The sequence below is a fragment of the Orbicella faveolata genome, unplaced genomic scaffold, assembly GCF_042242905.1.
Source record: "Orbicella faveolata isolate gen_17 unplaced genomic scaffold, um_ofav_v1 contig_3, whole genome shotgun sequence".
NCBI classification, from domain to species: Eukaryota; Metazoa; Cnidaria; class Anthozoa; order Scleractinia; family Merulinidae; genus Orbicella; species Orbicella faveolata.
In genome coordinates this window covers 5,578,069-5,593,650 of record NW_028301558.1, presented here as the reverse complement: position 1 = coordinate 5,593,650, position 15,582 = coordinate 5,578,069, and the positions used below count along the sequence as shown (strand labels likewise).

At 39.1% G+C, this 15,582-nt stretch overlaps 1 protein-coding gene across 1 annotated transcript; it reads right to left on the bottom strand.

Moving 5' to 3' along the window:
• Window positions 1–2,590: 2,590 nt before the first annotated feature.
• On the bottom strand, window positions 2,591–14,615 carry LOC110068188 (NADPH-dependent quinone oxidoreductase VAT1-like). Its single transcript, XM_089298434.1, has 11 exons — window positions 14,227–14,615; window positions 12,608–12,737; window positions 11,736–11,951; window positions 10,791–10,862; window positions 10,271–10,347; window positions 9,561–9,664; window positions 8,290–8,342; window positions 6,774–6,959; window positions 6,008–6,148; window positions 5,381–5,491; window positions 2,591–4,686 (listed from the first exon to the last, which is right to left on the bottom strand). Exons 1-10 carry the CDS (start codon window positions 14,598–14,600, stop codon window positions 5,387–5,389), a joined length of 1,458 nt encoding a protein of 485 aa, XP_089154560.1. The 5' UTR covers window positions 14,601–14,615; the 3' UTR covers window positions 2,591–4,686; window positions 5,381–5,386.
• Between the last annotated feature and the right edge of the window lie 967 nt (window positions 14,616–15,582).

Below are 15,582 nucleotides of genomic sequence, written 5' to 3'. Positions count from 1 at the left end.
TGGTCTGTCAAAATTGCCTGAATGTCATTTAAAAGGGTTTTAATTTTAAAAGGAAACCAAGGAAAACAACAAGAGATCAGCCATTCTCTTTTATACTTAACTTGTCTGCGTTTTTCCACGACCTTGATATCCCATCGATCTACTGGATATCGACTTTCCATTTCACCCAACGCTATAAAGAGCGAGAGCAAAGATTTTCGTCTGGAAAATGGTTCATACTTTTTCAGCCTTCAGTGAGAAAGTAACTACGATCAATTGCCAGCTTTTGATTTTAGCTACAATTACTAATATATCCCCTCAGAAGTAATTTTCTGACAAAATATTTACAAAGCCCCCTTCTTTCCTTCTTATTTAAGTAGACCTACGAAACCCAGGATTCTTTTTCTCGGCCATATCTTACAGGCTGGGACGTTTTACGATTCGAACTTTCAACAGTTCAAACTGACTTGTCACATTTGAATTGTACTTATTCAGTTTCATTTGTACATTTCCGGCAACCCCTGAGCTTACCTTCACCACCGACACAATATTTATCCTGACAAGAGTCAAAAGCAGGTCAAAAATGTCACTTCGTATCCACCAACCCTTTGGAAAATGCCCAAAACAGGATAGTCTCAGTGAAACGTTTAACAGCAACGTGTTTTCGCGGGTGCTAATGCGTGATACACTGACTTACTTTCACCAGTTTGAGAATAGTGTTCCTGTGGCAGTTACTCTACACAAGGTCGATAATGGTGTTCCTGTGTAACAAATCATTTCATCTCGATGCAAGGAATGGACCTCCACTTAGAGAAAAACTTCAGTTTCCCTCTTGCGCTTAGTTGGGCAAATTTTTCACTCCTCGTAGTATATCTGGCTTTGATCGACAAGAGAAACGCAAGTCATTTTCGCCAGGGACAGAAGCCGACAGCCCTATGACTCTGTTGCTCACGGGCCCTTTCGCGCGCACTACGATTCTCACTCCTACCCAGCTCCAGCTCGCGAAAGTGATGATGCGATTTCTAACCTATTTCTGAATTCGCCGGTGGGAGGTGGGGGGACTCGAGTCTTCTCTGATTATGTCAGTGTTGCGTTGGTTAATGGCGCTAACAATTCCAGCAAAGAAGGCACCATTCATTAATTGTCGGAGTCGAAAAATCCGCCAGGGTCCAGTAGACCTAATATCAGACCTACAATTCAAAAACCTGCTTGTATTATCCCAAATTGCACTCGAAATCATTTGATTACCTAGCAAACTGTTGGACGATGTTGGCGGTAGAGTGGAACACAAAGCAATAATCAATTTGAAGTTGACAGCCGTAACGAGTTTGTGAAGCTGTCGTTTCGGACGTCAGTTCTTCGTCAGACTAACGCTCAAAACGTTAGATTTCACAGTTTCACGGTGATAAATGTAAGTGTCCTAGAGACCTAAAATAGTTGTCATGGGAACAACAGCAACTCTACTATACCATCTCCGAAAATGCCAACAATCAGGTCTCAACAATGCCCCGAGCCAAGTGTTCAAGAACAATATGTTTCCTGGGTTTTCATCGAGTCTAGGTTGCGAATATTGCGATCGTTTGGCCCGAAAGCCAGTTCGCTGGGACTGCTTTCTCCGTGGTCAATGGATTAACTCTTTACTAACATTTTACTCAGAAGGGCAGGTTCCTTTCTCGAACAGCGGCTGGTAATTGCAAGCCTAACTCCCTTTCAGACAGAAAGCTCTCTAAACTAGACAACAGGCACTGAGAGTGTTTTTAGGACGTTAAAAATACAGTTTAGGTTGATAACATTGTTGAACCAGCAACAGCAAATTCAATTTGGGCAAGCAATCTTGTTTATATTAATAAGTTGGAAATACTCCTTGTTATGCTAGGCCGCTTCGGAATGTCTGGGATTTTGTTTAGTGTTAGCTCTTACAGAACAATCAAATTTCTTTCCACTTGCAAGTCCCCTGCTGCTCGTGTAGTTTTGTATGTAACGTGATCAGCATATTTCAGACCTTTATGTTGGTCTCATGATGGTCGCGGGACAGTTTTGTATTTCACAACGGTTATTTTATGTTTAGAGTTGTAACATACAATATAATTTTTTGCGTTTTCTTTTTTTACATCAGGCGCCAAGTCTCTTCTAAGGGCCAGTTCACACTACGTTGGAGAAATTTGAAAACGCAACAGTCAGCGGTCATTTTGGATTTGTGTTTGAGGAAAATCACATGATTATTGTGACGCCATCGTTTTCGAAAAGCTCCGTTTTCAAAATGCAAGCAAAATGCAAACTAAAACGCAAAGCCGGCGTTTTCAAATTCCTTCTGGTTCGAAGAACGTAATCGAAAAACTTCGTTTTCGTGCCGGATTAGTGCGGACGGTAGGCCTGACCGTAGAAATGAAGCTGCGTTTTGAAATTTCTCCCGTGTTGTGCGGACGGGGTCCTAAATACAAGCCGGTCCTTTTCAAAACGCAAAATTCCTTCCGACGATAAACCAAATTGAAATAGACCCCCCCCCCCCCTTTCCCGGTAAAATCCACTACAATTAAAATATAACCCCAGGACTTACTATCGGAATGTTAAGGCATTTGATGGTATGCGTCGTTCAATTGAGACTGAAGTCTATCATTCAAATCTTTATTGTTTAATCCTTTCTTTGTTATTCGAATCTCATAAAGAGAAATCATATTTAATAGTTATCATGTAATAATTATAGTTTTTTATATAAATCAACTGTTGTTGGTGAAAACAAACACTTATCTTAGCGACGCCTTCTCAATTAAACGACAAAAATATATCTCATTATATATCTTAATTTACGTAACAGCACAAGTCTGCAAAAAGTTTTATTATTAAGAAAAAAAAACTTATGAAATAGTTCGGTATCGCAAAACCCCCAACGAATTTTATTGACCAGTCTGTCTTCCATTAACCGAGCACACAAAGCGAACTCTTCGTTTACCTTCAGTTCTCAGTTCTCCAACTGAAAAACTAAACTGTAGCCTTGATTTCATACAAGCTGCAACATAGACATAGAGTTCGAAAGAGTTGGAGGGTTTGTCCAAACTTCATCTCGCGGCGTTTTCTTAAAGGCGCGTATTAATCGTTTCTGAAAGTTTTAATCTTCAACCAGTTTGGATATAGGGTCCTTCTTTTTCTTTTGTCGTGCGGTCATTTTTGTTCGGCCGTTTTTTTGTTTTTATTTTTCTATATTCTCTCACCTAACGCACTGTCAAAAACAAGGAGTGCTCGTAATCTGTTAACCAATTCCTAACACTTTTCTGTAACTAATAATTTACTGGTTCCTTTATCAAAGACCGAGACATTTTACTTCGGTATCTTACCTTGGTTTTGCGTTTGCCGAACTTAATATCACAACAACAGAAACTTGGTACTATATTATGTCCCATTTTAAATTTAACTCTGTAATTTGTCAACTTTCATCACCTCACAAGCAAAGAAGCCTGATACAAGTCCAGTTATCCCAAACCTTGATCAACCTCTAACTTGGAATTTAACTTTTATCTCAGTTCAATATGAATAATTAGTCGGTTCAAAGCTGTAACCACCATAAGAGAGTGTGTAACAGCTCGGCAACCTAGCAAACTTAATATTTCCCTCGTCGCTAGCTCTTCATTTCCACGAAATTTTAAAAATCTAAACGAAAACTCTCTAAATCTCTTGTTGTCAGTCTTTACGACTGAAGCACATCGTCAATTAATGGCTTGTGACCAGTCTCTGTTCTTCGCACGCGCGAGACACTTTTGCCGCGCGATATACTAACCGAAGGGGAGACTGACTGCCATAAACTAAAACCTACCAAAACCACTAGTTATCTAGTCCAGTTCTGACTCTCTCTGCCATGCAACGTTGCACTCTAGGAAGGGAATCTCTCTCTCCCTAGCGTTGTGTGACAGAGAGAGAGCCAGAACTTGACTTCTTGTTATCATAACTGAAGAAACATCCATCTTCACAGATCACGCACTCGATTCAAACCCTGCGAAAGATTTGTTTGAAATTCGGCCCAAAAAAATTCACACAAGTGATACGTGCGGTTTCTCTGAATCGCTGCTCCTCACACACGAACATGGAAGCGAGCCTTTGTATTACTACGTCATCAACATCGTATTTTTTTGGCGCGAATTCTCCGACGTCTGTGCCAAGGGAAACGAATGGAGTGCGCGAATAAAGATGGCTTTTTATTCACGCGGAAAAACGTCTAGTGCCTGGTTGTTCAAAAACTAGCCAATCAGAAGAAAGGTGACTTTAACACAACCAGTCAACTGAAAAAGAGAGGCCACTTTCCCGCGCTTAAAGCTCAGCCCTGATTGTCTATGACAGCCCATACAGAGCAACTTCCGAATGCTATCAGTAGTATCAGAGCCTAAAAGAGTTTTGTTTGTCATCCTTAGACTGTACTATGTAAAGAAACCAACCTAACTAAAGAACTTAACCTAAATAGCTAATTTACCAACTTTCCGGAGTAAAAAGTAGCAGATATCTTCAGTTTGAAAGACCTTTGTACTACATCAATCATTTGTCAACTTGCAAAGCAAAGTCTACATGTATTAAATTCTTGTACCAATTCACTAGTCCCTCAAAAGCGATTCAGGGGGTAGTAAATGTTGACGTTTTACCATGATTTTACCAGGCTTGCTTACAAACATCATATGTCCACTAAATGCTCACTACCAAGCAAATGTCAGAGAATTATTCAACCTGCAATGAAACAAAACCTTGTGTTTCTTTTAGCTTTTTAAGTTTAAAAGTAGAACCTCTGTTAACAGACCCCTTCCTTAGGCCAACACCCCTCCCAAGAGAACAGTCTGTCCAGTCACAAGGCAGTCCACATAGAAAATTGCGTCACTTTGTCATCCAGTCACAAGTGAAATAAAAGCCTATCGCGACTCGTTTTCCCGCACTTCGCCTCAGCAACATGTATTTGTTTCGAGTTTTTATTGGTTCATTGGATTGTCTGCATCACTGTGACTGGCCACAGTAATAACTTAGGTTTTACAGCGGTTTTCAAGTCAAAATCAAACCTATTACTTAACAATTAGACTTCTCAGCCAATCTCAAACCGAAATAATACTAAAACCAAAGTAATTGCATGATTACTTTCGATACTCAATTGAAAACCGCTCTATGACAAGTTAGACAAATGACCATAACAAGATCTGACTAAGAGAATTAACATTTTGAACTCTCACTATCCGGGAACTATCTTGATCAAAAGATGACATCTGGGAAAACTTTACAATTCAAGGACGTTTCGAAGACCTAAAATAATATTACGACTTGTTCAAGACTGCATTAATTAGGTATAACCAAATGCTGCTAACTGGTAGCATAGGAAATGGACAGAGACCTGCAAGGAGAAGACACATTTTCACAACAGGTTAACAAGACCTACCAGTCACTAGGCTGCAGCCTCTTCCTTCTTCTCCTCGTCAGCTTTAGTTTCCTCTTTTTCTCCTTCTGTTTTTTCTTCTACTTCCTTCTCTTCTGTTTTCGCTTCCTCTTCCTGCAAAAGTTAAAACCAAAACGTACGTTACTGTTTGCTAGTTTCTAGCTCTCAACATTTCGCCGTGTTCAATCGTTTTCAGGTCACGTGGTCCGGGGGCGCACTCTGGGCCGTTTGTCTCGCATACGTCACCGAAATGAATTGACCGTGAAGGCCTGGGAGAAAGCCGCACAGGAACTAGGAAACGTTACTGTCAGCTAATATCTGAATGAGTTATTTTTTGTTTTGTGTTCTCCCTTAACTAAACTGTAAACTGTAAATTCTTCCTTCATCTCTCTTGTCCTACAATTCGACATAGTAAGCCTGGAGGCTAACTTGAAAACCTAACAGTTCATTTGGCCTCCAGTCTCATTAAAACAAGGTTATAACAATTACCTTATCTGAAACGCACTACATATATTAAACATACCAAATATGTTGTAATAAGATGTTGTTGTTGTTGTTGTTGTTGTTGTTGTTGTTGTTAACAAACAGAAAAGAGCAACAGCTTACTATTCATGACTACATGAAGTATACCTTTGTGACCGAAAGTTCCGCTGGTGGTGCAGCAACAGGCTCAGGTTCAGGCTCAGGTTCAGGTTCAGGTTCCTTCATGGGTGATAAAATTATTTTACCAACATTCTTACGTTCGTGAATGCGCTGCATGGCCTTTCCAACCTGAAACCAAAAAAAACCTTCATCAGTTATGGGCTGCCAGATTCCTCCACTTAATGAAGAAGAACTCAGGCTAAAACTATATTCTGTAAAGGACTTTGTGAAGGCAGAAGAATATTGTTTTGTCGACAGTCTCTTCTTATAACTGCCTCACAGCTGGAAAGCTGTGTAGAAAATATTTTGCAAAACCATTTTGTCATTCCTCCATGCCCAAACCATTTCCAGAAAGAAAGCAGGTAAGAAATATTTAAACTCTATGTGAAACTTAACCTTGACTGAGCAATTGCATGCTGACTTTACTTTGCAACAAATCAAAGACTACTATAGATATCATAGGGTGCAGAGAGCTGGAGAGTAATCTTGCAACACTGCAGGCAGAGAGCTGGAAAGTTAACTTGCAACACTGCAGGCAGAGAGTTGGAAAGTTATCTTGCAACACTGCAGGCAGAGAGCTGGAAAGTTATATTGCAACACTGCAGGCAGAGAGCTGGGAAGTTATATTGCAACACTGCAGGCAGAGAACTGGAAAGGTATCTTGCAACACGGAGCTGCAATGCATGTAGAGAGCCTGATAGTATTTGTAAATGTGAAACACATCAAATCAAGCCTTGATTGCTACAGCACTAACCTCTTCCAAAGCAAACACCTGATCAATGACAGGTTTGATCTTCCCTTCACTGTAAAACTGAAACAAATGTTTCATTGCTTCATGAAGTAACTCATGGTTGTCAATCAACTCCCTGAGCATGAATCCACACACAGTTTTGTTTTCCTTCATTAGCTGAACAGGGCTGAATGTCGCACCTTGAAACCACTATTAAAATAAAACAACACTCATTGATAGTAATCATGTTCATGCTTATAGCCATGTCTCGAAAGCCAAATCTTAAACAGAAGTCCTAAAAGGTAAAGTTTCACTTGGTAATACATCATGCTAAATACTATAAAGTAAATAATAAAACAATATTATGACTGAATAAGGTTCTGTTCATTCCAAGAGGCAGCAATAGAAAGGTGGACATGAACGGTTTTCACTTGAGTATCGAATTTGCACCTGTCACATGATAAAATAGCAGAAAGAGAGGGAGGGAATGGTGAGGTGAAACAGGCTCTGAGTAGAGTAGAGTAGAGTAGAGTAGTGTAGAGTAGAGTAGAGTAGAGTAGAGCAGAGCAGAGCAGAGCAGAGCAGAGCAGAGCAGAGCAGAGCAGAGCAGAGCAGAGCAGAGCAGAGCAGAGCAGAGCAGAGCAGAGCAGAGCAGAGCAGAGCAGAGCAGAGCAGAGCAGAGCAGAGCAGAGCAGAGCAGAGCAGAGCAGAGCAGAGCAGAGCAGAGCAGAGCAGAGCAGAGCAGAGCAGAGCAGAGCAGAGCAGAGCAGAGTAGAGTAGAGTAGAGTAGAGTAGAGTAGAGTAGAGTAGAGTAGAGTAGAGTAAAGAGTACTGTGTTTAAACAGCTAACATTCACACTGCTAAAACATGATTGGTGAGATCATCAACTCACATTCTTATTGCGAAGGTGAATTAATCAACATGACACGAGCGTGGGACAAAAAAAAATTCTGAGTCCCCAACAGGAATCGAACCCATGACCTCCCGAACACTGGGCGGGCGTTCTATCCACTGAGCTACAAGAACTCATGGAGAGCAAGGTTATTTAACTGAGTTCATATATGACAGGTGTCCTGTCAGAATTTTAGACTCAGAATTTTTCTTTGTCCCACGCTTGTGTCATGTTGATTAATTCACCTTCACATTTCATTACCGAGCTTTCCTAGCAGTATGCAGGACACCTGTCATATATGAACTCAGTTAAATGACCTTGTTCTCCATGAGTTCTTGTAGCTCAGTGGATAGAGCACCTGCCCGGTGTTCAGGAGGTCATGGGTTCGATTCCTGTCGGGGACTCAGAATTTTTCTTTGTCCCACACTTGTGTCATGTTGATTAATTCACCTTCACATTTCATTACCGAGCTTAAAACTCACCATCTTTATTAACTTATCACATTCTTATTGTTTAAAATTGTGCTCTGATTGGTTGAAAACCTTGAGGTAGCCCTGGTTGAAGTCATTGTATTGTAAGATTTCAGCAGAGTAGCCAGTTTTCACATCACTGAATTTACTATTACATTTTCCAAGACTTTATACTTACATTTCTGGCTAAATTAAAGACACTCTTTGATTCAGAAACAGCATTAGCCATTCCTGTCAGAGAAAAGAACAATAATCAATACAATAAACCTACTTTGTTTTTTTTTTTATTCTCATTTAGCTGTCAATTAGAACCTCATACTCGTTATTATACTCCTCATAATCTATATCATTTCGCAATTTTTAAGATAGCAGTATGAATATAACGTACAGCATGAGGATGGCTTTTATATTTCAGTCCAGTTGCCTTCCCACAGAGTCCGCGCTTGTGCCAGTAACCGACTAGTTGAATAGGAGATGGTCAGTCTGATATCTTTGTGAAATGAGATAATCAATGACACATGCAATATGATTTAAAAGTTGTACTGTCTTTTACTCATTTTTGTACTTGTGCTCTGAGAACAGAAATGCAGACCTTCAAAAATGATTACTTAAGGTGGCTTACTACAGTTTTGATGAATTAAAACAGCCCAACTTCTAACATCTTTTGATCTCTTTTGATCATCTTTCCAAGATGTTTTTCCTTTCTCTATTTACTGTTTGCTTAAGTCTTTTACCATTCTGTGTGAAACTTGAACAATTTAACGTCAACAGATGGCCAAAATGAATGACTGAGTACCTAAGGAGAGACTAAGCACTTGTAGGTTAAATAACGTTTTTCTCAAAATCTACCCATATGACCCAACCTCAAAATTTCAGGAATAAGAAATTGGCTGATTTAACACTCATGCAAAGTAAAATAAAAATCTGTAAGACAGATTTTGAGCTATTTTCGATTTCACATTATCTTAGTTTGCAAAAAATCTGTCTTACAGATTTTTATTTTTAAAGACTAGTAAACAGTAAATAGAGAAAGGAAAAACATCTCGGAACATTTTTTAAAAGAGTTAGAAGTTGGGCTGTTATAATCCATCAAAACTGTAGTAAGCCACCTTAACTTAAGGAAAGGGTACAATATTCTTATAGCCTCATGGTTATTGTGCTCAACTAAGGACTGAGTGGTTCGGCTTAAAGTAAGGAAAAACTTATTAGGCAGCCACTTTACAACATAGAAACAATTTTTATCACAGACTGTCAATATATCAACTTAGCAATAGTTAGCTTTAGGAATGTATATCTTCGTTTATCTTTATAAATTAATCATTTTAGCTAGATATTAACAGATGAAGAGAGCCCCTTTGTGGATATACAGTTAATAAAATTTTACAACGATGATGATTATGATCGTTATTAAATTTTCTGTCAAAATGTCATTGACCAGATCCAACTTACCAAAGCAAACAAGACTTCCCAAGGGTTTTAACAGACTGTATCCCTTCTTTGTGTCAGCACCTCCGAGGGGATCAAGGACAATGTCTACTCCTTCTGGACAAACCCTGAAAAAACACATTATCACAATAGTTATTATTTATTCACTGGTGCAGTGTCAGAGAAAGAAATTATCTGACAAAATTAACCCTGTCACACCCAAAGTTATAACTTAAGTCGTGTTGTGTGGTTCTGAAATCTTTAATGTTGTGAGTGTGACCATTCAAATAAAAGTTACTAGGCTGTACTCTTCTGTGGTTAATAGTGTTGACTTTATTTTTTTTGGTTTAAATTTGGTATTTTTTTTCAATTTACTGGTATTTAATAAATTTAGGTTATTGCTTTCTTCATCATCATTGTGATTACTGCTGACTATTGTCCAACGTAGAGCGGTTTTCAAATGTCAGTGCAATAAAACCAAAACCAAACCGATTACTTATCAATTAGACTACTGAGCTCATCTTAACCATTGTAATTTAAACAAAACCAAAACCAAAGTAATTGTCTGATTACTTTCGATACTCTGAAAACTGCTGTTATATTATTTAAGCTCCCATAAAGACAGTGTCTCTAAGGCTTTTATCATGATCTTTTTTATCTCAGCAACTGCTGATTGGTTCATATCAATCACAAAGTTGCAAAATTCACTGTTAAGGGAACCTAACTGAACCTACTTCTTTACTGCTTGAACATAGTCCATTGTTCTGTAGTCAATGGCATGTGTTATTCCATTTGCAAGAATGGTTTCATGCTTGGATAAAAACAAAAACAAACTATTAAAATCAAATATGATTTGGTAAGTTGTAAATGATATATCAATAATAAATAAGATCAGGCCATTCACACTGGGGATATATGGTAGTCAGCTACATTTAGTCTGTCAGCGAGTCTATCTTTCAATCTGTCTGGCTGTCTATCTGCCAGTCAGTCAGTCACACAGGCGGGCTGTCAAACTGGTAAGAATTACATATTAACTTATGTGGTTGATACACTTAATAGATAAGGTAACAGTGTATCAAAGAGACTTGACAAAGTTTATTAGAAAGTGCAACAATATTCAAGTTTAGGTTGCCCTGCTCTCAAATTCAGAAGAGGGCAACCTAGACTTGAGGACAGATTTAACCTATCTCACTACCTGAGCTAGTAACCTAGTCTCGGCTACATGTGCAGTGGTTGTTCGTGTGACGTGTGTACCTTTGAAGCTGAAGCTGTACCAAATGTGGTAACTCCTTCCACTGTCTTACAAAGCTGTGTGGCTGCAACACCCTGGAAAATAAATGATGATTTGCAAATTCATTAGCAAGGAACATCTGAAACAACAGCTTTTACTACCAATGTGTGTAGATGAGAAATAGAAAATGACACAAATGTTTACATAGCCTGACATCAAAGTCAGTTAAAGATTTGGAGAATTTTAAAGTTAACTATGTAAACCTAAGCTGCAGGCAGAAGTATTCAAAAGTATTTAAAACTTTCTTGGCTGTCTTCAAACTCTATACGTAAACAAATACCCATTTTATTTCTTTATGAAAGGAAGTCAACAAAAGACAGATGTTTGAAGATTTTTTACAATCATGTTCTGAAGATTCCCAAAGACATTTAGAACATTTCCCAGGACCAGTCCCAGTCCCAAGATGTTTTTTGCCAAAACCACCACTGTCAACAGAATTTTCCTTTGAAAGTGGGAGAATTATGGGAAGCATATTGGCATTTACACGAACTTTTCTTAATTTCTTTCACTGGTTTGGGTGTATATAATTTTCAAAACTGTTTCAGTTGAGGTATGTAGTAACGTTTTCAGCAGGAGGGTAACTGGTTTTCACAGGTGGGCAAAGCTGTTTGAACTCTACTTATTTTAAGAAAAACTGTGTGCTAGATGGTCAAACCAGCTGGGCAAAATCGTTGTCACAGCCAGTCTATTTGCCTGGTGCCCAGCCCTTAATGAAAACCCTGAAGAGCTGAAATATTTCTCAGTTACATGTACAAAATTGGTCTAGACACCTGAAACCCAAGTTCTCAAACTGCAAATAAGAGGCTCATATTTAAGGCATGAAACTAATGGAAGGTAACACTCTTTTCCTGGGGATGAAGACAGATGTCTGTTTACTTGGATTATGTATACAGCAGTCTTTTTCTTACCACTCCACCAGCTGCCATGTGAATCAGGACACTTTTCCTTGCACCCAGATTAGTACAGTGAAAAAGCATTAAATACGCAGTGAGGTATGTGATAGGAATTGCAGCTGCATCCTCAAAACTCATGCTCTCTGGAATAAGAAAGCATGTGCTGGCCGGAATACAGGTATACTCTGACCAGGCACCATCTGTAGTCAAGCAAGTTACACGTGAACCAACCTGCAGGGATCAAGGGCAACAAACAACTACTCGAAATGAATTACGTGGCTGATGCAACTGCAGATCAGTCTTCAACTAGGTGAAAGACATAAGAAAGTGACTGGAAATAACATTTAATATATAGACATGACATTTTTTTATTACCGGAAATACACCAACTGTAAAACTCATACATTGTGCAAAACTAGATCCGGGACCTGAGTATATATATCTTCAATGAAGTTGTTTCTTACTTTTTCACGGTTGTTTGTGCAAACAGTCAGTCTGTTACTCCCTCGCTGCGCTTGTTTGCTATTAATATTGTTTTTACTCACTCAAAAATAAAATTCATATCTTTGTGACACCATGTAATATCCTCTATTTATATTTTCTTCTATGAAAATCTTTCCCCTACAACCTAGAATATGCACAGGACCAAAACACAATAGGTACCTGGGCAAAGAAATCTCTGGGGAGTGGGAGAGAGGCAATTTCTGAGTATTTTGTCTGTATGGCAAAATCCCAACCAAGAAAGAACCAATCAGAATGCTTGAATTTACCTTGCCATATAATAAAATAATAATTGTATTACAAATAAAACAGAAAAAGCAGACATCCTGAATTAAACTTAAAACTAAAACAATTCACCATGATATGTTGTGTAATGGAGAACTTACCTCTAATCCTGTGACACCTTCACCAAGCTCCTCTACAGTTCCAGAACATTCCAAACCAGGAATGAATGGAGGTTTTCGTGGACTGGGATAAAGTCCTTGGCGTTGTGCTATGTCCGCAAAATTGAGGCCACTAAGTGATTTAAAAAAAAATAGTGGTTTATTTTCCAAGACAGCATATATTCAAAACTTATCCAATATATTTTTCATTAACTTTTATTTTTTTTTTTGCATTTACCAACAAAGCATCAAGGAAAGGCAATTTCCAGTAAATTACCCAGCAATTACTCACTCATTTCTTAACAACATTTTAAAAGGTTATATACAAAATGTAACTTTTTAAGGTTGCTCAAAACAGTTTCCAACACTTTTCAAGACTGCTATGGTAACCTACTGTGTCATGAAAATGATAAAAATGAGTTCACCAATGAGTTTAGTGAAGTTAAGGATACACTTGGGAGTTTCTAGAGCACTCAAGCAGCTGGTACAATTTAATAAAACTTTTACATTACAAATCAGACCATTGCATTTCCTAGTGCACACGAAAATGAGTTCAACAAAAATCGTTACAAGTCCTGCAGGTTACAAGTGTCCGACTTGTAATTACAGGTATAGCGCTTCACATGTAAAAGATGGTAAGAATCAAATTTAAATAAAACTTTTACAAGAGTTCGCCTTTTATTTTTACCAGAGTCCAACTTGTAAATCACAAGTGCAAAATACAACTTCAACTTATGCCCTAGAATATGTAAAGGACCAAAACACAACAGGTACCAAAGAAATCTCAGGGGAGTAGGAAAGAGGCATTTTCCTGGGATTTCCAAAGGGCTACTTGGCTCACCTACCCTGCAGGGGAGTTCATGTATGCACCCTGAGCTACCAGTACATGAAGTTCACAGAGTTAACAATGGAAAGTTTATTCACAGATCTGTGTTACGATCTTTTTGTATGTCATTATATTATGTCCAGCTAACAAAAATATTAACATCTGAAGGCCACGTTTCCGATCCGGAACTTGCATTTCGCTAACTTGGAGTACCTTTCCCAATACTCTAACCCCAATAGTCCTCCCATGGACTTCGCACTAAAAAGGTTTCTCCACACGAGATAATTCTAAACTGAGAGTCAATATTAAGCCATATTGAACCTGAATTTAATTTAAATATCCATTTAATTTTTTTTCTCAGACATACATGCATTACTGAGACAACATTTATCTTGCAACAATGATATTATTAGCTGGAGTGGCGAAATTTAGTCACGGGTCGTGGCACGCCAAATACAAGTCACTCGAAATGGGCTGGAAATCATTTTAAAAAGCTACAGATTTCAAAATTCTACTTCTTAGCTCTAACATCACTGAAGGATAAAACTGAAATATGGCACGTGCCCCTGAGCACGTATTACTAATAAGCTTACACATACAGCGTACAGAAGCTTACAGATTACCGCCCCTCCCACCGTTTTGCAAGTTGAACAATTCAAATGCGCATAATTTCTTGCTTCGTTGAATAGAAAAACATGCATTACAGTGGATAATTTAATTACAGATCTTTCCCTGTAGCAATAATCAGCAAAAACATCTGAGAACAGCTTTCGCCAGTGACAAACGTCGTACTCACCAAGCATGCACTCGAACTACAACTTGTCCATTCATCGGTTTAGGTTTCGCGTATTTTTGCACTTGTAACTTGTGGATGCCTCCATATCCAGTTAGTACTACACTGCGCATTGTCTCCTGCTCCGGTTGGAGTTCAAGACGTTCTTCCTTACCCTCGTCATTCTCTGCCATTTCCACTTGAGCCTCCACTTCGTTTTTCTGCTCTGCACCTTCCGCCATGATTGCACGTTTTTTTCCAGGGCTCCCTGAATAATACGTGTATATCGGGGAGGGGCGGGGAAAAATGTAACGTCGTTTTTCGTTCAGTCGCGTGACTCGGGCGTGACTGACTTGGTATCGACTTGGTTCTGAAAACTGCAGAAGATCAAAACGCATTTTTTTCTTAAGATATTTTCGGGCGATTTGTTTCCGAAATGCTTACATTACTCTTCGAAAAGATAAAGAAAATATTCGAACAGGGATTGCGGTACCAGTTTGCGTTTTCTCAGTCATTTCTGAGGGCTCATTTTGAAAAAGCACGTATAGGTCAAAGGAGTTTATGCGATTTTTGGGGGGAAACCGATGGGATTCTCTTTTCATAAATTTCAGCAATATGAATGCACAGTCTATAAACTTAATAAATTGAGGGGGTACATGTGGATAATTCCCTGAGTTCATTTGTCCGAAGAAGTAACCGTTGCAGCCGTTCCTCGTGGTTTTCTCCCCACCCCCCTGGGGGGAGGGGGACCTCCCATATAAGGACGTTGGGTGCTCGTGGGAAATTTTGAAAAGAATCCCTAAGAGGTACCAAGATCCTGTTTTGTGGGCGTGGCTTGAAGTTGTTTTTCCCCCTAACAGGTGCCAATTCTAAAGCAACACGTTATCTCCTGTCATATTTTTTCGGTTGAATACTTAAAGGTGCCACAAAGGCTCCCGCTGTGGACCTTTTGAGGCTGAACACCCTAGGAGGCACCAAAACTGCTCTTTCAACCCCTTTGAGGTACTACGAGCACTCCCGTCCTTTTCATATGGGAGTCCCCCCGCGGGGTTTTCTCCTCTGTCAGCCCGGCCTGTCAGTTGACTAAGGGTGCGTTTCCTTCAGAATCCACTCCCAGAGTGGATTCTTCGGTTCCTTTGACGCACCACGATCCGAGAGATCTTGGATTGATCTGTTTAGAAAAGAAACGCAAAATCCGTTTTCGGATTCTTCCGGATCAAAGAATCCAATCTTGGATTTTCTAAAAGAAACGCACCCCGAGGTCTACACATGTAGAGTTGATCTTGATGGATAATGACCGAGGGTAAAGCTACACACTAAGTCCTGGCCATTTAATTATAGACTTCACTGAAGTTATAATCAGAGTCAAACAACAAACAA